This window comes from Chelon labrosus, assembly GCF_963514085.1.
Source record: "Chelon labrosus genome assembly, chromosome: 18".
NCBI lineage: Eukaryota > Metazoa > Chordata > Actinopteri > Mugiliformes > Mugilidae > Chelon > Chelon labrosus.
Genome location: NC_140351.1, coordinates 16873729 through 16897476, shown reverse-complemented (window position 1 = coordinate 16897476; position 23748 = coordinate 16873729). Strand labels below are relative to the sequence as shown.

The 23748-nt window shown below is 41.5% G+C and overlaps 1 protein-coding gene across 1 annotated transcript in view; it reads left to right on the top strand.

Annotated features, from left to right (window-relative positions):
* plxdc2b (plexin domain containing 2b) overlaps positions 1 to 23748 on the top strand; it is a 92155-nt gene that overhangs the window by 62019 nt on the left and 6388 nt on the right. Inside the window, exons 7-13 of the mRNA XM_084566369.1 lie at positions 890 to 989; positions 6600 to 6695; positions 6858 to 6939; positions 11795 to 11855; positions 12066 to 12219; positions 18858 to 18896; positions 23448 to 23614. Coding sequence (XP_084422495.1) covers positions 890 to 989; positions 6600 to 6695; positions 6858 to 6939; positions 11795 to 11855; positions 12066 to 12219; positions 18858 to 18896; positions 23448 to 23614 — 699 coding nt within the window. The remainder of the gene's footprint in view (positions 1 to 889; positions 990 to 6599; positions 6696 to 6857; positions 6940 to 11794; positions 11856 to 12065; positions 12220 to 18857; positions 18897 to 23447; positions 23615 to 23748) is intronic.

Here is a 23748-nt window from a genome sequence, read left to right as displayed (position 1 = left end):
TTTTGGCCCAGACACGAGGCGACATGAGGTAGTTCTTTGATTGTCGGTTTGGCGTGTCTACACATTTAAATCATCACAGTATGTACAGTACAAAAGAAAATGTGACTCACTGTACACCTCTGTTTCCCTGCTGTTTATAACAGAAATGTCATTTTTAATACTTTGTTTTTAGCCCCATAATAAACTTACAAGACAGCGACGCTATCATAAAAATAATGAGAAAATATCACCTAATGCTATCCGAGTGTTTCCTTCTGCTTGATTTGGTCATCACATAATGATGTTTTGGGTCACCGCATGTCCCGAAGGTGTCTGTTAATCCCACATACCACAAAAATGTATTAAGAAAACAACTTGCTTGAACAGAAAGAATTAGAGGGTAATGAAAAATATCACCCAACAGAGACTGCTGTTGGAGTGTGAAAATAAAAAAACAAACTAATGATCTGTGATAATTGCAGTGGTTATAACAGCGGGGCGGCTCCTTTTATGACTGTGGCTCCTTATGTAATTTGTTATTTTCACGCGTTAAAGGAAGTGATCGGAAGGCTGCTGTTTTTTCTTCACATAAGTGTTTCATTACACTTCTATTATTCATTTAAAATAGCCAACCTAATCATTACACATCATCTGAACTTTTATTGGCTTGAGAGGTTTGTTTGGTGCATCTAAAGCTTTTGCCTCGGAGATAAGTCAGTCCTCTCAAAGCTTTTGCTCATTACTTTCCCATCTGTGATGTTTATGCTATGCTCCAAAGATAGCCATATGCTAACTGAAGTTGCATATCGCCTCAGAAGATTCCTACAGCATTGTCAGGCTGTCCTGTTTGTGTACGTCCCTGAAGGCTCCTTATGGTCCTGGTAATTGATTTCCCCTTTTTCTATTACAGATCCCTATTGAGGTGTCTCAGATCAGCTCTGTCAATCACCCGGTGAAGGTGGGCCTGTCCGATGCCTTTGTGGTGGTCCACAAGATCCAGCAAATACCTAGTGAGTCTGAAACACACATTTCTGGTTTAAATTTGCTAACTTTCACACACAGAAAGTCAGAATTAATCAACGACTCAGGATTTCTCAGCATGTGATCTATACATGGGGCTTAAAGTGATTGCAGGGCAATGTCTTCGTTTTATGCGTTTTGAAAACTAAAAACAGAACAGCAACCTTCTGCGTGGGTTCTCTCTGGGTACTCCAGCTTCCTCTGATTCTAAATTGGCTGTAGATGTGCATGTGAATGGTTGTCTGTCTCTCTGTGTTAGCCCTGCGATAGCCCCCACGACCCTTCCGCGGTTACAGAAAATGAATGAATGAACCTTGCTAACTAGCTTATTTGCTATCTATGTTCCTAATCTTGCAGATTGGTCTGCTGACCACCAATCAATGGGCTCCCAGCTCATTTCTTGTTCATGTCATGCTCGCTAATGAAGTTGGGACTTGACAAAGGGTAGGACTCCTTGGGTGGGCGGACAGCAAACCAATCAAAAGCTTAGGATGCTAATTGGGACATGCAGCTATGACACAGCATCGCGTTTGAAGCTCATATCATATCCATATCATTTTAAATCCACTCAGCGGGAAAACAAAACAGTGATACTTGCTGCTAAAGTTAGCTAGCAACAGTTGTCATTTTAACTAACGAAACAGACTGTAGTTAGCCAGCGTTGTCATGGTGAAGAACATTCTAGAATGGAAAGCTTGACGAGCATAGCAACTGTAACCAAGGGGGGTGTGGCTTAGCACAAATAGATTGAAAAATCAATTTTCATTTACCGTTTAATCTGTGCCATAGCTCTGAGTTCAGCCATAGTTTGCTGTGCTTTAGCTCCAGCCGTCACCACCTCCTCTCCAACACTGCCCCACCTCTCTCAGAGGGCAGTCGGCTCAGCTCCAGATCTGCCTCTCCTCTTTGCCTTTGGGTTCCTGCAATTTAGGCCCATTAAATTAAAAGCAAATGCGAGCAAAGGGGGAGACTCTTCAAACCTTTTTATCCGGAGTCAGACTCTCTCTCTCTCGCTCTCGTGGGCTCTGACTCAAGGACTGCCACAATAATGAGTTGTCAAATATGATTTATTCAGTAATTTAAACCGTGTTTTGATTGCGTGTGTGAAACTTGGACAGCATTTATTTGTCAAAGTTAATATCTCGTGTTTTTTTTGTTATTTGCTTGCCATGTTTATGTTCTGTGTAATATGTAGTGGTTGTTTTTTAGTGTAAGAATTAGGAGTCTGTATTTCTGTCTTATCTAAATGCCTTAGTATCTCTTTTCAGAGCATTGTTGTTGGCAGTTAGAGATTTTAGTATCGAACCTGTCTGCGCAGTCGTCCCAGACTTCATAAACCGAGCTGTCTTTGATGCCCCTAGCACAGCATGATGAAACCAGTGTGTGTTTGGTTGTGGACTGATGAAATCGTGAATGGAAGCAGATTGAGACGAAGGTGTCGTGCCAAACATGAATGATGTCTCTGAGGAGTGTGTGTTCTCGTCTTTTTACGGCCGACCTTCTTTTTGCTGCACTGCATCTAAAATAATCACTGATCCACTAAAACGTTTTAAGGGAGAGATCAAACAGTTGAAACCGAACCTCTCCAGACGCAAACGATTAATATTTGCCTTGCCCCCATTTGTATGTCACATTAAAGGACTGTATAGATTTACTGCTTAATTCTTCATGATTTGGGAAACACTGAGACTTATGTTTTGGACAAAGTAGCATTTTCATACAGTCAATAATCTGCTTAAGCTAGCTAGCTAATTAAGTTCAACATTAAATTAACATTAAATTCATGAAACCTCTGTTTCTAGGTCGTATTCTAATGTTCCTGTCTGTGTCATTTTAAAACAATAATCTTGTAAAATGTACACAACAGCAATTGCCATCTTAAGCCACATGCAAAGTGATTAGCTTGACGGCTCTTCGTAGCTAACAGTTAGTCACTGGTGGATGTTCCAAGCATTGGTTGCCTTTTTGTATATTTCCCGCCCCAAATGTTTCATAGTAAAACACGCAGAACATTAAAAAAATTAAATAAAAAGCTGGGTTCACACTTTGTTTGACCTTCCATGCCCGCTATAAGCATGGTAAATTTGGTGGTTGGAACCAATGTTGTGGACAGTACTTTACAGGAACTGTATCAGCTGCTACCGTTGCTTGCCGGTTCAACTTTGTACCAGCCCACTTTGTGCTGCCAAAGGGTTTTTTCTGCCCTTCATTGCTACAATTCCCTGAATTTTCATTGTACGATCTTATCTTGTTAATATAACATTAGCTGGGGTTGCACGTGTCTCCAGACATAATGAAGGGTAGGACACATGTTAGCTTAAACTCTCATAGCGTCTTATGCTAGGTACTAGATATCCAAACTGTTGCGGGCTACTTTAAGGCAAGATTAAAGCAAGATTGTTTTGGATTTTGAAAAAAAAAGGCACCATGCTCCCTTCAGTCACCATAAACAACAACAAACTCAACTGGCAGCAGCTGGAACAAACAAGGCTTTGTTTTCTCGCCGTACAACGAGCAGTTGATATTTGCAAAGTGCACCGGTTCATGTACATGTCAGAAGGAAAAGGGCAGCCTTTGCATCTTGCACGTCAGTCTTGGCAAGAGTTTGTGGGGAAAGCAAAGCAAAGGAGGCTTCATGTGCAATCAGAGGTGTTTTGTAATGATAGTCATTATGTCAATGTAAACGACAGAGAATGGTCTTTTAATGGGGTAGTACTGACGAATGGATAGTTACTAACCTTTAGAAAAAGAAAGAATCAGCAGTTTTCATGATAACATAGCATGTCATTGCAGCTAATTCGTCCGTATGGATGCAGCTAGTTTGTCATCTCAAGTCGCCCTTTGTTTTTGCATACAGTAAAAATGTAGTCTGTAAAAGGTACTGCTGAGGGGACAACTCTTACAGAGAGAAAAAAAAATCAAAGTCCTGTCCTGATCTAATCCTGATCTAATTTCAAGGGTATCATCTTAATGAATGAAGACTATTTTGACAGGTCTTTCACAACCGTGTCCGGTCGGTTTAATAAATACATTCTAACTTCTGGTCTGTGGACTACACCAAGCCTTAATCATGAGAGTGGGAAAAAAAACAGACAGGAAGAAGCTACAGGCTGTACCATGAAGAAGTGTTTCACTCCTTTAAGTGTCTCTGCAGCCAATTAGTGCATAGAAACCATGGCAACCAGAGGGACATTTTTAACCCACTGTAGCGTCGCGAGTTTAAAAGCTCAAATAAAGCATCTCACTCTGCCTCCAGGCAGATCAGTCCACAGCCCATCCAGTAAAGACAGAGATGAGGGAGAGGATTTGTGGGTGTCCTGCGGCCAAGTTGTGCAATTAACGGGACAGGTCCAAGAACACGTGAAGTCCCAGGCTTTAATATCCTTTCCTAATGTTAGATTGTACATTATCAGTCACACTGAGTTATTCTTAAAATGAAGCTGAAACCACCTCCACTCTTTTCATATCTTCTTGCCCGTACCTCGGTTAATTATCTCGATTCTGAGCAGGAAGACGCCAAGACTGGAGCTGTTAATTATGTGCGGTATACGGTTTTCTTTAATTAATGCTCAATAATATTCCTCTAATTTACAAATGCAGCTAAGCCCTAAGCTAAGAAGAAAGATTGTAGTTAAATATAGAGTCTAATCACGGACTTAAAGAAATCGATTGAACACATCATAATATTTAGTGTCGGCACAACATTTAGACATGCTGCTAAGAGGATGCTGCCTTTATTTTTTAGCTCAAGGTCTTGACATTACATTTCCATCTTATATAGATGGATTAGCAGTAAGTAGGAACATTTTAAAGGCTTAATAGGGTGATATTTTTTTATTATCTTGCATGGCTGTTTGAAGATGGGTTAACTGACCCTGTAAGTAACTGATGGCACACTTTTGCAAACCTCCTCTTGAACAACAGGCTCATTAAGCATTGTTTTTATGTTGTGGCTAAGACCAGGCTATAATTGATCTGATTTGCAGCTTCCTTCTACCTAAGAATCAAAGAGCAACGAGGCTGTACAGTCTGCCCACACGTCAGCTGCCTCAGGCTGGGGAACTGACCTTCCTGTGGCCCCCACCGTGTCATTAGGCACCTGATAATCCCTTTGCTGGAGGCAAGAGGAAGTCAGTCACCGGGGGAGCAGAGGAGGGGAAAGGAAGGGTGGTCTTATTCTCAGGTCGAGCAGAGCTGGCTCACATTTGCTGCTTTGATCAGTCGTCCTGTGGGTAATCAAACCAAGCAGGGAAAACAATGTCCAATCACGTGAGGAGAACAACAGTGTAGCAGCACAGTCAGCAAATCCCAAAGCTCTTATCTGTCAATCAAGTGAAAAGAGGACCATTGTACAGAGAAATTAGTCTATTTGTTTCCAATGGAAGTATGAGTTTCTTTTTCCTCTGATTAACTTATAGTGTTGTGTTCATGTTATTGTGATGCAAATGTTTTGTGAAAAAAAGGTGTCTACCTAAACAGTATTTAGGAGAAAGAGATGGAGACGAATATGTATACAAATACTGGAGTATCTAAACATGAAGCTACATGATTTGCTTATCTTATCTTGGCTTAGCAACACATAACCCCTCCAAAGCCACAAGTTGCTTCTGTACATGTTTTTGTATAGATGAAACAAGATGACACGTATTAGCAAGAGTCAGCTTTGGAGGTGTTTGTATTCAGACTTTTTCACCTTCACCAGGTCAGATGTTTCCCCTGCTTCCCATCTTTATGCCAAACTAAGCCAACTGTTTCTTTATTTAACAGACAGACACAAGAGTGGTATTGATCTCCTCCTTCTAGCGAACAAGCTTAAATGTCCAACTATTGCTGTAACCTTGAAACAGTTTTGCTGTTGGAAAATATTGTATGATGATTCCAACTTTCAGTGAATTGCTTTCTGTTTAAGTTACATGGCATAGTTTTTGGTATTGAATTTCAATTTTGCAGCTCATTTGTCCAAGTAAAAGTGGTATAAAGTGCTGTAATGTATTGAGCGATGTCAAATGTAGATTTACTGTTTCGTTCCTTGAAGGGCTGCCCAGAAAGTCACATAAAAATCCAATAAGAGTTTAAGATAATCGCTAATTTAACAGCAGGGAGTCGTTATTATCAGATCGGAGAGAAACGTGTTGTACAAAAGGCGTATTTTATCTCTTTTTCGTGCTTTTTGTCTGGTAGCGAAGATGCATGGCCTCAGCAAAAGCAAGCTTGCCATTCCACGCTGCTCCATGTGAGTTATAGGGGCCAGAATGCAATGAGAGTCAATGATGTATCTAATCAATCGCTCTATCTTACCCCGGCTGATGACTTGCCGTTACAGATGACTGGAGAGGCAGCGTTTCAACAGGGTCAGATTGATATCAGCTCCCGGAGGAAATTGCTACCGTCCATTGCCAAGTCTTGGTCTGACACTTTGGGAACAATAGCGAGGGGGGAAATAAAGTGCTGTGGTAGCATCCTTTATGACCCGGTTCTGCCTCCCGCTCTCTTTCCACTTTCTGCAGGGACCACACGTCCCAGTTTTTATCAGAGGGTGGAAGATTTGTGACGGCACCTTTCGCTCTCTCACTCTGTCTCATCCTTCTTCCAAAATATAGATGTAAGGCGGAGGACTATCTACGAGTACCACCGCGTGGAGCTAACGAAGACGAAGATCACCAATTCTACAGCCGTGGAAATGATGCCTTTACCCAGTAAGAAAAATTTATTGTAACGGCTTTTGGTTCAGTCAGTACATACTTCCGAATGGATTCCTTATCATTATGTTGGATGTAGACCTTTTCTTTGGCTGTGTGCCTAATAGGCTATTGATTGTGTAAATTGTCTGACCCGTTTTGACCTTTCCTCCTCCGCAGCTTGTCTCCAGTTCACCAGCTGTAGCGCCTGCATCTCTTCACAGATCAACTTCAACTGCAGCTGGTGTCATCGACTCAACAGGTTGGACTTTAATTTACAAAAAAACTCATCGTTACTCTTCTTTCCCACCTTCACTCCCTGCATATCTTCACACCCATTGTCTCCAAGTCTCCATAAACTCTGGATGGAGATGATTATTCATCCTCTTATTTCATATTTCACATCATATATTTCATCATTTATTTGATACTATGCCACTTCTGATGTCAGAATAATAGCCCAGTCAGAACAAAAATGGCTCATGTAATCCCCTCAGTCATAACAAACTGGCCCAGTCAGAAGGAATCAGATTGAGAGGGGTGAAGTACACCTAATAACCATGGGGTTAATGTCCATGTAAACATGCTCCAAGTCAAATTGAGAATTCAGTTCAAGTTCCTCCTGATCACGTTTTTTGAATTAAATGAATCACTATTACCATCACAAGAGTTTTCTTTAGCGCAGAGAAAGTAGTCGTACTGTTTATACTCACTCCGACATTCATTCAGCTCACACCTATTCTTTCAAACCCCTTCTCCACTTTTTACCTTACCCTTCCCGTCTCCCTGCACTTCAAACAAAAGTAAATATTTGAGCTGCTAAAGAAGTGTAAGCATTCCTCTCCCGACTCGTGAAATGTGAGATGTGCTGGGTTTTGTTTTATCTGAGAGAAAAGTTACAAAGACAGAGAGGAGGAATAAATTATGTATGGAGCGTAAAGTTTATCATTCATACAAGTTAAGGAAGTTTCAACTTTCATGTCAATAGATGTTTACTGTCCTGATGTTTTTTTTTTTTGAGGTTGTTGCCATGGTTTATTCAGTCTGACCAAGGAGTCATTATCATACATAACTACTGTATGTTGCTGCATGATTTCCTTACGCATAAAATATTCATCTGCCACTCTTTTATTTTGAATTCATAATTTATTCTGAGTAACGTGTTTGACTGGAGAAATGCAGTCTGCTCAGGCCCCTGGGATTTGTTATTTGTTTGGGTTTGACTTCCCCTCTGCTTTGCCTTTAACAGAGACATACTAATTTACAGTTCAGTGACGTGAAAAAAGTGCTTTTCCATTCGGCAATTTATGGACACCACTGTATGCCTGTAGCAGTGATCTCATTAAGCTGCTTTTTAATTAGCTTTCTGACTGTGTTTATATCTTAGTTTTCAGCCTCAGTCTGCCCTTTATGTCCTTCAGCCACTTCCTTTGAAAACGGGCACTAATTAAAAACCATGGCGGCCTCTCTGGCTCCAGGGTTAATGAAAGGTGCTGACATTTTAAGAGAGTAACCCTAATGAACTCCTCAAGTGCTGAGAAGGTGAGAGCGCAGCACCTCTTTCATGCTAAGTTTAAATTTAAATCGGTGTGATTGTTGCTGATGTGCAAAGCTGCTGCTGAAGCAGGTTAATAAAGCTTGACAGTGGAGCGTCAGTGGGACAAGCTTCAGAGCATCTGACGGTTGACGTGGTAAGAGCAGGTTTAGGGAATTGTTCCCCGAAAACACACAGCTGGTGTGCATCACAAATGGCTGTTAAGGAGGCCAAATATACAATTTTAATGAGCTTTAGTCTGACAGAAAATTGTTCCTTAGCAATGTGTGAACAGCATATTTGTAGTGGCTGATTACCGCTGAGTTTCAACTTAGAGTTAAGTCCTCAGCTTAAAACCAGCGTGCATGAATCTGCCACTGACCTCCAATGTGCATCTCCTATAGTTAACATACTGCTCACGCTGCACTAAACATCTGATACTGAGTGAAGCCTACTACTGCTGGCTGCTGCTTTTTTGACCCCACAAATCATCATAAATTACTTCAGAACGTGGTTTAAAAAACATGCTCCAGTCTCATATTAATAACTGCTCCTGACAGAGACTGTGCAACAGAGATTCTCCCACACGGATGAGCAACAACCTGCTTAACGTTAGAGTCATACAGAGATATGAATAATCAGGTTATATTCTGTATCAGAACAGGATTAAGGCCAAGCAAGAAATCCAGTATAACAGGGACTTGTGAGCAATAAATGACAGATTACATTGACAGTATGACACTTTGTGAATATGAATACAATTAAAACTGAATACATATTGTTATATAAAGACAGTCCTGTCCCCATGAAACAGCTAATAGAGATTATTTGCTTCTGCATATTTATGTGTTTTTTCCCCCCAAAAAAGCCCCATCTGCTCTGATTGGTCAGCTCCAGTGGTCTGACTAGGCTCAGCCCGAACATGTTTGAGCTGAGACATAAAAATCAGAGAGAGCGTTTCATTGGATGCAAAATTAGTACACGCCTCCGTGTGCAGGATGAGTCATCAGTTTTTAGAAATCATTTTCAGGGAAATTACAACCTCTAAAATATCATTATTATTACCTACAAAATGGCTTTTTGTTGGACCAGATATTGACCCATAGAGCAAGATATACATAAATATACTTATGAAGACTTTAATTTAAAAATGCTCTTAAAAAAACAGATTTTGTATGTTGAAATAAATAAGAAACACTCTTGAAATCAGATGATTTGCATTGGAATCCATTTGACATACTTTTGGTCCCATTTATAGACAAAACAGACGTGATAAGAGGGAGATTTGGTGGCACCTATTCTGGTAGTGGTATGGCAGGATGTCTCTCTGAGCAACTGGTGTATTAGTTTTTTTTTTTTTGCAGTCAAACACACTGACTTGTCACTTGTCTTAATACATTTCCACATAGATCCACACAACCGCAGTGTGCAGCAAAGTTGGAAACCTATTAAACGCTTTTAATGTGAAGCAGCAGCAGTAACTTTGATTTGGAAGTAGGAGGGAGAACAATAAACTGTGAGGCTGATCAATAAGATAAAATTCCCTAATGCATTATCGTCTGTGAATGTATCCAGGGTAATTATTAAATCTACAGAGCAGAGAGGTAAGTACAAATTGTAAATACACTGGCTGGTGTTTACCAAAAGATGCTGATGGTAAATAGTTTGAAAAGGATTTGCTCCAATGAATTATAACTCGAATACTAGAATAAAGCAAGCTGAGTAACTCGTGGTTTCCAAAAATGAGTGAGAAATGGAAACCGGCTAATGTAATCTATCTGTCCCGCTGTGACTGTCGAAAACCTGAAAAGAAATATTCTCCCTCATGGTCTCATTTATATTCAAATGAAGCCCCTCGGCCCATTTCTAATTAAAACCACTGTGGCTCACTGCGTTAGATGGCCACTAGCTGAGATGGATGCCATTGAAAAGAAACAAAACGGGAGCTGCCTATAGGGACAGGTTAGACCAGACCTGCTCTGTGATATTGCGTCTCATTGTGCTTCCTCCGCTGCCCTCTCGGGGGGAAAGTAGTCGGGGAAAAGTGGGGGATTAAGTGGAGGAATCTGTCTCGCCTGATTGAACAGATGGACTGATTTTTTTTTTCTTGGGGGGTGGGATAAAAGGAATGAGATGATTAGAGAGGTAGAAAGATGAAAACAGACTTTCAAATAAAGCCATTACCATAACAATATGTTCAGTGGAGGAAGGGGGCCTGCTGGGGATGTCTGAGACGCTACTGAACTCGTACCGTTGTTGCAGATGCCAATGCATTAAGAGTCGGTCAGTCATCTTTTTAAACACATCGCAGCGTGAGTGGGTTTACTGCTTTGCATATTAACTTTTCCTTCCAGACAGGAAACAAGAATAATGTTGAAATCATCGGTGGGCGAGTTCTAATTTTGATCCGTTTTACAGCAGAGAGGATTAGTAGCTGCCGCCTCAATCGCTGTCTGCCTTTTGAGGTTATTAGAAGCCTCGGACCGTGATACAGTTATCCCAAGGCCCCATGACCCATTGAACTTCCCCCTCACACATCCCACATCTCCATACTGTACAAAGCCGCTCCCTCCTTAAGCTCTTTGAATCCAGACCTCAGAGGGTGGCCGAGGGTGGGAGGTGCTGATGCTTGTTTCGCAGCTTGATTCAGAGTGGAAAACCTTGAAGTATTCTTGAGCGCATTTCAAATTAAACCACAAAATTGTTGAAGGACCACTTGACCCGTTTTTACAAATAAGCATCAGCGTACTCATCGCAGTAAGGAGCGCTCCCCTGCTTGGAAAACATTTGTTTAATGTCCTTTGTGGCTCGGGACAAGCTTTTTAAAGGGCTTGAGAAATTTAGAAGCCCGACGGCCTGGTTCCAGCCGAGGACGTTTGAGGCATATTATTCTCTTTCTTTTTCCTTTTCTCTAAACTGTCATGCTTTATATGAAGTTGTGTTGAAATTTGTTTTTACCAGTCAAGGGCAGTCAAACCAAACCCATAGCTTTGTAGCAGACGTTCCAGGGTCTGGTTGCCTAGGTATCTCTCTCATATGTTTCCCACCACAATTGTTTTTTACCAGCAGAACATAAAATAGTACAAATGTTCACCTGACACTCTGAGCCTGCTACTAGCATGAATTTGGTGTTAGGAACCAAAGTTAAGGACGATGTTTCCTTGCAGTAAACATTTGGGGAACTCTGTGTGTGTGTGTCATATGTCAATCGACTGTATCAGTAGCTCACATTGCGCCTCAATTGCATTACCCCAGTGTTGAGATTAGTTCACTTTGGTGTCCGTCACTTTTCATTTTTCATTTCTGTTCTGATATTCATGATTCCCAGAGGATCAGTCCAGGTTGGCCATCCTGAGTTATCTTCTAGCGCCACCATGAATCCATGGTTGTCAGCTTCTCAACAGCCATGGATGTTAAACTTGTGTCAGGATTAAGTTTGGCGATCCCATAATTTTCTCATCGTGTTTCAGTACAATCATGGATAACTAGCATGTCAGTAGACATAATAATCCCCCACCTTTCCAGAAACAAACTCCTGGACTACTTTATTTGACTGATGATTGTGCTTTTCCTCCGCTCTCAGATGTTCCAGCGGCTTTGACCGCCATCGCCAGGACTGGGTGGACAACAGCTGCCCAGATGAGGTGAGTGTTAAGATAAATCATATACTAGGTAGCCAGGAAAAGTTTCACCATCCTGCTTGCTAATGGTGTATTGCTTTTGAAACTGCCCGGATGATGAATGATCATTGCTGCAGTTCGCAGGGACAGCCCTCTTATTTCCTTGCACAAACACGTTTCTTCTTTTGAGACTGCACACACAAGCATTATAAAGCACTTGTCATCTTTTTGTAGACCAAGGACAAGATGTGTGATATCGGCGACACTACGTATAGTTACCCCTTCACCACCAGCATCGTCGCCAAAACAACGTCCAAAAGCAAAGAGGCCACTGCAGGCAGGGACGCTCCGTCCACCTCCCATCCTCCCACCAGCATCCCCACTGAAGGTAAACTAGAAAACACTATGCTTTCTTTCAAGTAATAATGAACACTCTGTTCTGGCAAGATGTTGAATGAAGTGTATTGGTTTTGATGTGTTTTCTGTTCTACAACATGCACAAGACACTTCTCTGGTTGGGAGCATGCATAAATATGTACTGTCATCCTCCACTTAAGCTAGAAAAATGAATTCCAGATGGCACACAGTGGAGTAAAGCACTGCAGCTGTGTTTGTAGCAACTTTTTAAAAGATTGAATTAGGACAAATCTCACTAGTCTGAAATAAATGCGCCAGACAAAACCTGTACATATTTCATTCAGCTCCGCCTGCTCCCTCGTCTGTCTTTTATTCCTGAAAATGTCCTTTTCAGACAGATCTGTCCATGTTTGAAATTCTCATCCTGCTGTTCTTCATTTTAATTATTTATCAGGTTACTTAGGAGGCTTTCACATTTATTACTTCACTGTGAAGACCAATTTCATTTTTGAAGGCCAAACGTTTAATAGGAAATTAGGCAGAGAGCTGGCTTTTGTCACAGCAAGTGGAAAAGGACTCCAGAGTTTAATGAAATTGGCTCAATCGGATCGAGATATTGAGGATTTCTGAAGCCCGCTTCTCTTTATTACCTGTAGCTACTGTCTCACTTTCAAGGTTAACTTTCATATCTGAGGCCTTGCTCTACTGGTGAGTTAAAACGAAATTACATTTTGTACAAATAGATGAACCAGAGAAAGGAAAATTCCTCAGGTGGTGGTCAATGTTTTCCAAGTTTCCCCAAAAGGTAGCTACACTATATTACCAAAAGTATTCGCTCACCTGCCTTTACTCATTCTATGAACTGAAGTGCCATCCCATTCCTAACTCATAGAATTCAATATGATGTCGGTCCACCTTTTGCAGCTATTACAGCTTCAACTCTTCTGGGAAGACTGTCCACAAGGTTGAGGAGAGTGTTTATAGGAATTTTTGACCATTCTTCCAAAAGCGCATTGGTGAGGTCACACACTGATGTTGGTCGAGAAGGCCTGGCTCTCAGTCTCCGCTCTAATTCATCCCAAAGGTGTTCTATCGGGTTCAGGTCAGGACTCTGTGCAGGCCAGTCAAGTTCATCCACACCAGACTCTGTCATCCACGTCTTTATGGACCTTGCTTTGTGCACTGGTGCACAGTCATGTTGGAAGAGGAAGGGGCCCGCTCCAAACTGTTCCCACAAGGTTGGGAGCATGGAATTGTCCAAAATGTTTTGGTATCCTGAAGCATTCAATGTTCCTTTCACTGGAACTAAGGGGCCAAGCCCAGCTCCTGAAAAACAACCCCATACCATAATTCCTCCTCCACCAAATTTCACAGTTGGCACAATGCAATCTGAAATGTACCGTTCTCCTGGCAACCTCCAAACCCAGACTCGTCCATCAGATTGCCAGATGGAAAAGCGTGATTCATCACTCCAGAGAACGCGTCTCCACTGCTCTAGAGGCCAGTGGCGGCGTGCTTTACACCATTGCATCCGACGCCTTGCATTGCACTTGGTGATGTGTGGCTTGGCTGCAGCTGCTCGGCCATGGAAACCCATTCCATGAAGCTCTCTGCGTACTGTACTTGGGCTAATCTGAAGGTCGCATGAAGTTTGTAGCTCTGTAGCAATTGACTGTGCAGAAAGTCGGCGACCTCTTTGCACTATGCGCTTCAGCATCCGCTGACCCCTCTCCGTCACTTTACGTGGCCTACCACTTCGTGGCTGAGTTGCTGTTTTTCCCAAACGCTTCCATTTTGTTATAATAGAGCTGACAGTTGACTGTGGAATATTTAGGAGCGAGGAAATTTCACGACTGGATTTGTTGCACAAGTGGCATCCTATGACAGTTCCACGCTGGAATTCACTGAGCTCCTGAGAGCGGCCCATTCTTTCACAAATGTCTTGTTTCACAGTCTGCATGCCTGAGTGCTTGAATTTATACACCTGGGGCCAGGCCAAGTGATTAGAACACCTGATTCTGATCATTTGAATGGGTGAGCGAATACTTTTGGTAATATAGTGTATGTACAGCCAAGTTAATATTTCTCCAGTTAGACATTTCCAAAGATCCTATAAAGGGAACAACGAAGCACTGTGGATATAAGCTTATAAAAATAATAAACATTACAAATAAAATAATCAACAATAGCTGGCAATATAGATTAAAACACAAAACTATAAACATTCCATTAGCAACTCATTAGCCTCAGACAGCTACACGTTTCAAGGAGGTTTGTTTCTGCTTGATTTCCACCGTGTTACTGTTGCTTGAATCATTCCCAGATTTCATAGCTGTTCGTGGCGTGGGCCAGTGTCATAATAACAATGCTTGTTGTGTGTTAATTGTCAAAGTCAAAGACGTTTGTGGCGTTAAAAGCAATTTGCCTTATTAAATATATGTGGTTATATTCCTTAAAGTGCAAAAACTTTCCAGTTTGGATGTCCAATAACCTAAATATATTGAAATCCTGCACTCAAAAATATCACTTTGGCTTATTGACAACAAGAAAAATATTAGATAACACCAGCATTGACCTTAAAAGTTCCAAGAGGTATAGATGAAACGTACAAAACAAAGCGTAAAAATGACACAGAATATCCCAAATAATGAAGATAATCCTTGTATATATAAAATGTGTGATATATTTCATCTAATTATGTGTTTCTTTTCAATTAAGTTGTGTGAAAGCAGCGAAGGTCAAAGAGGTCGTGCTCCTTTGATATTGCACCGTAAAGTATTGAGCACATGATTCGCTGCACCCCAGCGGGAGAATAACCCGAGCCATACTGCAGCATAATCTCTGAGATATCTAATGCAAATCCTCTTTGAACGCAGCGCACACAATTCTTTTGCTGATGATGGCGAAATGGCCAAGGTGTCCTCTAAAGTTGGTTTACTTTCATTTCCACCGTCGCCGGAGAAGCCAGAGTTATGAGTTGAATTTGTCGTGCCAATTTTCAGCTCATTTCCCTTTATGTGACCGTTGGGCAATTTATTTAAGTAAACAGGCAATTTATATTAATCAGCTCCGTATGTGGTTGTTTGGAGTCTAAACGATAATAAGGGCCCGCTTGCCTCCACAAGTGAGGTAATGTCATGCCAGTGTATTTGTCATTATATGAGGCATTGTGCATATAAACAACACTACAAGCACACGTCGCACTTTACTCAGCGTCCTTTTTCATTTTCTCCCTGTGTTATTTGTTTGTAATGTCTGGGACGCACAGCGAGCAAATGGACAACCAATCGTTTCAGGCGTCCACTGTCGTCCTTGTGATGAATGAATGTCCTTCGTCCTTTTAAGAACATGAGACCCCATGTACTGTATGTGGAGGAGGTGAGCCTCTGAAGGACATAGTACAGATTAAGATGTAGGTATTTATATTTGTGTGCTGTCTAGTCATTGGTGTGACTAAGGAACTGAGCCACTACTGTCAGAGTTGAAGCTAATAAATGTTGTACAACGGGTACTTTTACTGAAATCACTGCAATGTGCCAGCTGCCTGTTGCCAATAGTCTTTTTTTTCTCAAGACCACAACATTAAAACCACTGACAGGAGAAGTAAATAACATTGACCATCTTGTGACAATTCAATGTTCTGCTGGGAAACTTTTGGACCTGGCATTCATGTGGATGTTACTTAGACATGTACCACCCACCTACACCAGACCAGGCACCCCCACCCCATAGCAATGACACTCCTAGATGGCAGCAGCCATCCCCAGCAGGATGCAGCCTGACACATGCACACACACAAAAACGGTTTAGGAACAACTGAAAAAACATGAAAAACAGCACAAGGTGTTGACCTGGCCTCCAAATTCAATAGATCCCAAACTGATCAAGTATCTGTGGGATGATCCACAGAGGCCCCTCCCCTCAACCCATAGGACCCACTAACAACATTCTGTTGCCAGACACCACAGGACACCCTCAGAAGGCCCATGTCCATTCTCTGATGAGGAGCCACAAAGGAGACCTACACGATATTAGGAAGGTGGTCATTATGTTATGCCTGATCAGTGTATGTTGTTGATCCAAACCAGAAGCAGACAGTACAGTATATCCATCTCATTAGTGTTGCGGCTCAGGACGCACTGCAAACAATCTTTCTTAAATGTTCCTCCGCTGGGTCTTTTGGTCTTGAATTGGATGCTGAACATTAAATGTGATTACACTTTCTTGGGTCATTGTATCGACAGCTGAACCCTCAAAGGATTTTTAAACTAGTCGGTTTCCTTTAGCAATTTCCTGATGTGATTATATTTTTGTGCAGTTTGTGTCCATGTTTTTCTCATCCCGTCTGTCTCTTTTATTTTATTCCTCTGCAAAGCTTTATTACTTACTACTTTAATCTTGGCTTTCATTTTATTATTATTCCAGCAACCAAATCCTTAAAAGTAGACTTGAAAATTAGATTTTTTTCGTCTATACAGCCAGAGGTACACTCTTTTGTTGTGCTGGACCGCAGAGTCTACAGTCTACATATGTTGTTTTCCCTCTATTGTTGAGATTTTTTAAGGCTTTATACATTCAGGTCTGAGCTTTCCCATTATTTCGTTTTCACAAAATGGCATTTACTCCCACTGCTTGCTCAGACAGAGGCAGACCTTTTCTCCGTCGCACCCCTATTAATCATGTTGTGGGGGTTGAGTTTAAATGGGCCGTCCGTCGTGGTGGGGGTGCTCTGTGTGCCGCTGCGATGCGGATAGAAGCAGCGAGCTCGGGGAGGAGTGTGAAAACTGTACAGCTGTGAGGCAAAACACGACGAGCAGTCCTGCAGATCAAACCGGGGCGCGTGAGAACAACAACACGATGATCTGAGGAATAAAATGTGTGGTCTGTGTGTGTTAGTGCCCGGGAGGTCAGGAGGCTTCACTGTGGTATTTGTTTTTGTTATAGCTGATTTTGTGACACGTCTGTTCAGCTGCAAGGGTCAAAGGTGAGGTTAGAGTATATGCAGGTGTCCTACAGCTGGACGAGGGAGGGGACTAAAAGATGACAGACTGTGTGGGAGGAAGTGTTGTTTGGATGTGAGAGCTGGAAACGTCTCAGCTCTCAGGCTTGACTTAAATTCTTAATATGTCAGATTTATGGGTTCTACTGTATGTCACCTGTAAAATAAACTCAGGTGTGACAGGTACGTTACAGACACACCATGGCTACATATACTGGACTCAGACTAGAGGAAGTTGAGCCACACATTCCCAGTTCACAATAATCTGGAGAATTCTTTTCTCTGTACCAGCCCAGATTAGATTATTTTGCTATAAGAAGGTTTCCAGATCCACTTTTAAAGCTCCTGAACCTCTCGTCTCGTAATTTCACTAGTTTAACAACAGCCAGTGAGACCACAGAGATACGGAGCAGCTGATGGTTGTGTCAAGCAGCGGTAAACACTAAAAGCTACCTTGAGCTGTTATACTATTGTTATACACCCTTGCGTTGTCCACGTCTCTCAAACCATTTTCTTATCCACACTTTCTGTTTTTCTCACAACAAATTATTACAACTTTACAGCAACTTCTTCTTTTGGTTTCTTTGGAAACCATCTTGAAGACGCATTACTGCCACCTACTGGACGGGGTCGTTGATCGGTAGATTAACAGTCTCCCTTATGTTTGCATCCATGTCGTCGTGAGATTACATCCTTGATCTCCCAGTGATAATCTACATTGTATCCAATCTCACAATGTCCTAAATTTGAGATTAGCAAGAAGAATAGTTAAAGTTTCTCCTTAAGTGTGTGATTTGATCTGATTTTTAAAATGGGGCAAGATTTTACCACTCACCTTTATTCAAGCTGATCTTTGCAGTGATCTGTTTTTAAGCCATGATAGCAGCATTGCCATATATGTATGGAAGTGACTCTTGGTATCTACAAAATTATTTTTCATACCTTTGTTTCATGGACTTCTTATTTTTATCTGGATATCAGAAATCTCCACATTAACTGCATTCAGTATTTATCATCTGATTCATGTTTAAAACATTGTCTTGTTTTTAATATTTTCTGTGCAACCAAACTTCTGCACATACATGTAAGAATAAATGAGAATAAAATGGAACATATGACATGATATCTGACAGAAACTTCTAGCACGTATATTTTTGCGTTGCGTGTGATCAGATCATAATCCATATTCATGGTCCTCACTCTTTTACTTGTACAGAACTTTGCGCGGTCGATTACCGAATTTCTAATGATTGATTTGCTCCTTTTTTGAAACTCAAATACCAAATCCCTTTGAAATCAATCATTCAGTGGAAAATAGTGGTGCCGTGTGTCTGCCAAAATTTGCATAATATGAATCTTATGATGTGTGTAAATGCCAGCTACCCTTCAAGGAGAAGTGGGTCACGCTACATTTCCATATTTCACATGTATAGTTAACCCCAGACTGCTTTTATGTGCTGAATTATGGATGCTGAGCCAATATATTGGAGGCATTCATTTTTAATAAGATTTTAAGTGTAGTAAAGAAAGACGGTTCACTAATGAAAGAAGCTTGATCTCTTCTGGGACCTTCAAGCCGTCGTTTGTATTGTCACAGCTTCAAAAACAAACTACAAAGAGAAATATTGATTATTATGTCTGACGCTCTTTCTCTCTTTGTCTTCTCACAGATGATACCAAGATCGCTCTGCATCTCAGAGACAACCAGGGTAGGTCCTTGTTTTTCACTGCTTCTGCTGCTGCTGCCTCTTCCATGTTGTTTATAGTGCTCTGTTTGTTTCCCTGTTGGCTTCCTGGTTTGATTTTACTACTGATGTACTGGTCCCTGATTGCTTTTTTATCTTTTTGGCCGACACGCGGCTCAATCAGCCGATAAACTTTATCCAACAGCTGACTATAATGCTTTACTGTCCTCTGTGGGTTGCAGCGATCAATTATATGTCTGGAATGGTGTGAGGGAAAGCAACAGAGGGTAGAGGCTGCGTGCCTAAAATTTATACTATAGTTGTATTTAAGCAATATGTACTCTGATGTAAAAGCCCTTTTTACAAATATGTGATACATTAACATGAATCATGTCAGAAACATACGATTCTTTGTTTTGATTTGGGAAACAATCTCACCATGTTGATCACATGACGTTCTTCAGCAGATGGAGTTGCCCGTGCGTTGTGGAATTGCAAATTAGATTGACTCAAGGTACAGACATAACAAGTGTCATCAAAACAGCAGCGAAAGTCGACTTTGACTCACGTCACCTAAGTGTGGACGCTTGAAGGCTGCAAAGACTACAGCCCTCAACCATTCATTCATTCATTTTTAGACATAGAACGCGTTATTTAAGAAAAAATAATAATAATACATGACCATGACAGTTTCTAGCTACTAAAACTTTTTTCCTAATTTTATTTAAATTGTTCCCACCTACAAAACAAAAGCATGATGTCCTTTCAGTTTAAATTTGAGCTAAATTGGCATTCACAAACATTCATCCCAGCAACTGCAGCAAAAGAAAAAGACGTTTATACGGGAAAAAATCACGAGTTGTGTAGGTAATGTTAATGCACCACAGTGTGAGACTGAGGCTGCAGTGTCTTTAACACTGATTAGTGTATCACGACTACTCTGACAGTGACTTCTCTTTGACAGTGCTACAGGGTTCAGGATTTCTTTCTGTATTCTTTAACTGCTAATGTATCCAACACATCCAAACTTTGAAATGACTTCCATCAGTTTCAGGAGATAGCCTCTCAAATGTTTCATTTCCTGCTCGAGAGGAATTGTAAATCCGCGGCTTCCATCACACTTTCATTACAAAAACGCTGCATGCCTCCCATCACTCCAGCGCTGTTACGTTGGCGCCTGGCGCTCTGATGATATCTCTCTGCAGTTCTTTCATGCGTCTAACCCTTCAACAGCACGTTCCTGGGAATAATGTGATTCAAGGTGAAAGAGGAATTGTGAGGAAAGCATGAAATTATACTGTTTGTTGCCTTGTTTATTTTAAAGATAATCATTTGAACTGAGAGATTTATAATGGTGTGAATAATCAGACAGTGCTTACAGTCTAAATGATCTCTCTAGATGATCGAGCATGTTTAACTCTCATCTCAGCCCGTTACTCTAACGTGACTTCTAACCTTGACTGTGAAATGATGATTAAAGCTTCGGTAAATGCTCAAACAAGGAACAACAGGACTGAACCGCCCTCTCTCAAGTGTTGCTTCTCGGCACCACCACTCCTCAGCACATATTCACAAAGGTGTTGAATTATAGGTCTGCTCAGTTTGTATTGTTGCTTTCCTGAAACCCATTAGCCATGTGAGAACAGTTGTATTCCTCAGTCTGAAGAAGAACAGCTTGGCCAGGTTTCCACTGGTCTCATTTGTCCTCCTTCTGAAAAGCTCTAATGGATTTTATCGCTGTCTAAGAGCTCCGCTGCCCATTAGTGCTCAGTCAGTGTCCTCAGGTTCAAGCTGTCACGAGGACAGAGCTAATGAGGAATGAATTCAGTCCGACGGAGCCACGTCTCCGTATCCGTCTGACGGCTTTGAGCTACAGTGATAATTATTCAGCATTAGTTTAATTATACACCGAAGAATATTTTAGCCTTGCCAGCACCGGTTTGTCTCAGCAGTAGTAATTTATATGATAAAGATGCCAAATATTTACCAGCTATTAAAAGGTGAGAAATAGGAAATAAACTTTAAATAAATAGCCTGTCGTAGCCAGACTCAGTTCTTATAATTATTTGGTTCTGATCATGCTCCATTTGGATTTCATTATGGGGCGTATTTCAACACATACAGAGAAAAAAAATACCTCCTCAAGCTACAACCACTAAGAGCAACAAAGAATGTGACATTAAGCTTTCACGACAAAAGCCTTCATCGCTATTAACAGTTTATCTTTACTCTTCTGTCCATCACCACATACAGGCAGCTCAGACTATGTGATTGGCAGATTGTAGCTTGAGCACAATAGTAAATGAGATCTCTTTGTGTTTTAGACTCGTTGATTGAACAAAACAGACAATTTGAGGTCTTCACCTTGGACTCGCCCCCTATCTTTCTGTTGATTCTTTAGAAAAGATGGTGTTTCCTCTGTGATGATGTTCCTCTAATGCGACCAAATGTCAACCTGACGCATTTATGAATTTATGATTTTAAGTGAAATGTCTCAGTAGTTTCTGTCATCGTGGATCATCTTTATTCACACATCTCTATTTTGCATGTCATGCTAATTTTAGCTAAAGCTAGCCGGCTACTAAGCTAAACTAAGAAAACATTATAAATTCTAATAACCAGCGTGTTAGGATGCTGGTAGTGCGACTGTTGGTTGTCATCAAATTGCAGTTTTGTCCTTTTTGTCGAGTTGTTAAACTGTCACACTGTGATAAAACATAAATGAACAACCTCCTATGGCCCGGCGTACGTGATATTTTGAGACCTTTATCTGTGCTGTCTCATTGGTTTAGTCCCGAGGAAGCTGTCAGTATCCGAGCGCTGAGCTCCTCCGGAGGCTTTGGACAGAGCCGTCTCTGCTTGCACCCCGCTGGTTGATTTCTCTTTGTCCCCACATCTCCCCTCAGCCACATGCCCCCTGCTAACCTCCAACACCCCAGACTAACAGCCTGTCGCATCGTTTGGCCGTCCAGCTGAATCAAGAGATGGCTCTTGAATGGTCGAGCTGTGATGGATAAACACAGGGGGAAAGTGCTTCCTCAGAAAACCGACAAACAGACTCTGCTGATTAAAAGCACAAAAGCAAGAATGTCATAATATCATTATCTCCGCCTGGCTGTCTCTGAAAGTAGGGCTCCTGACTGTCTGTGATGGAATCTGACTCTTGCGTTATTTAAAACAAAATGAAAACTGTTCGCTCAGTCAGTTGTTCTGCCTCAGCACAGCAAATTATCCAATAAATTGTATTTCCATTTCCAGTTATGGTGTGCACATTGTGGCCACACCGACTTACAGAAGTGCACACGTCCACAGTGACTGCCCACACACACCGAACGGGTTTGATTACCGCCCGGTTATTCTCTGTGCTGGAAATCAATGAGGCAGGGAGCCAGGGGAGAGGCCGGTTGGCTGACAAGCTCAGTGGTGGCTATAGCCGCTAATTAAAGCCAGGGTGGAGCCTGGGGAGAAGACAGCTATGCGAGTAGAGATCAGCTACAGGATGGATGCAGAGTCCTCGCCGTTGTTGGTTTCCTGATCACTTCGTCGTGATCATTGTCTCTCTCCTGGGACATGAGGACACTGTTTGTCTTTGTACTTGGTCCTCATGTTCTTGTGTTTTCTTCTGGCTGATATATTGCAGGTGAAATGTTGTAGTTTCCCCTAAAGACGAAAACAGAGATTCCCAGCACTAGGTTTACAGGGCATCGTTACCATTGTCACAAGAACTCTGAAAGCACCTGCTGAGTCGACATTGAGGTTCAAATATGAATCTGATGAAGTGTGGACTTCCAAGGCCCGTTGAAGGACAGACTTATTATGTAGCCGCTACATATGGCCTCTTCAGTTTGCTGTGCCACAAGTGGGGGCTACGATAGGACTTTTATCAGCGTCTATAGACCTGCTGTCAGGACTATACACTGCTAACCTTGGCGTGGGATTAATTCTTACTCATAACTGCAGGAGAGGAGAACTGCTTAGGAATACCTAAGCAGAATTCATGGCTAAAGCCCCAATTTAATCCTGATCCTTGAATCAGCTCTTTAAGTGAAATAAATTATATTTAAATCATCAGAAACACCTTTAGATACAGTGGAAATTGACTTTTTTTCAAACATACACGGCTAAATGAGATTTGCAGCTAAATGTGACTAAAATGAAATGCTTTTTTTTCTTTTTTTTTTTTTAAATGTGGTGACATCTAACAAAGATTTAAGGCATATTTGTGGATGTTGAAAAGGAGTGGGTTGATGAACGATGAGTGCCCCCTGCTGGTCGCCAACAAAAGTGCAGAAAACTCTAAAAAGCATTTAAAGCAAAGCAATAATTAACCCAGTAGCCACAACACACTAAAATCATAAAAATACTCACTATATCTCAGTATTAAAGACTGTCACAGCTTTTGTATTTTGTCTGTAAAGAGTTTCAGTCATACAGGTCATGGTATCTGAAACAAAGGCAACTGGACTAGAAGATGTGTCACCACTAGTCTAAGAGGTTTCTTCATGACTAGAGGGGAGTTAGGAACATCTGCTGGTCGCATAAAACTTTTTTTTATTTTTTATTTATATTTTTTAGTGATGCCAGCTGACAGTGCTGTGGACAGGGCGCCAGGCTCACATCCTCTGCACACCGGTCTGATCCTGGGCATCCTGCTGGTGATGCTCATCATGATAGCCGGCGTGCTGATCACCGTCTATGTCTACCATCACCCGACATCTGCAGCCAGCCTCTTCCTCATCGAGGTGAGCAGCGACACAACCACCTGACACAAGTGCTTTTTAGCGTTATAGTCCATGACATCTGGAGGAATTTGTATTCAAAAGAAAATCTAAACAGAAAACTGAGAATAAATTTTTAATCCACTGAGCTAGACCAC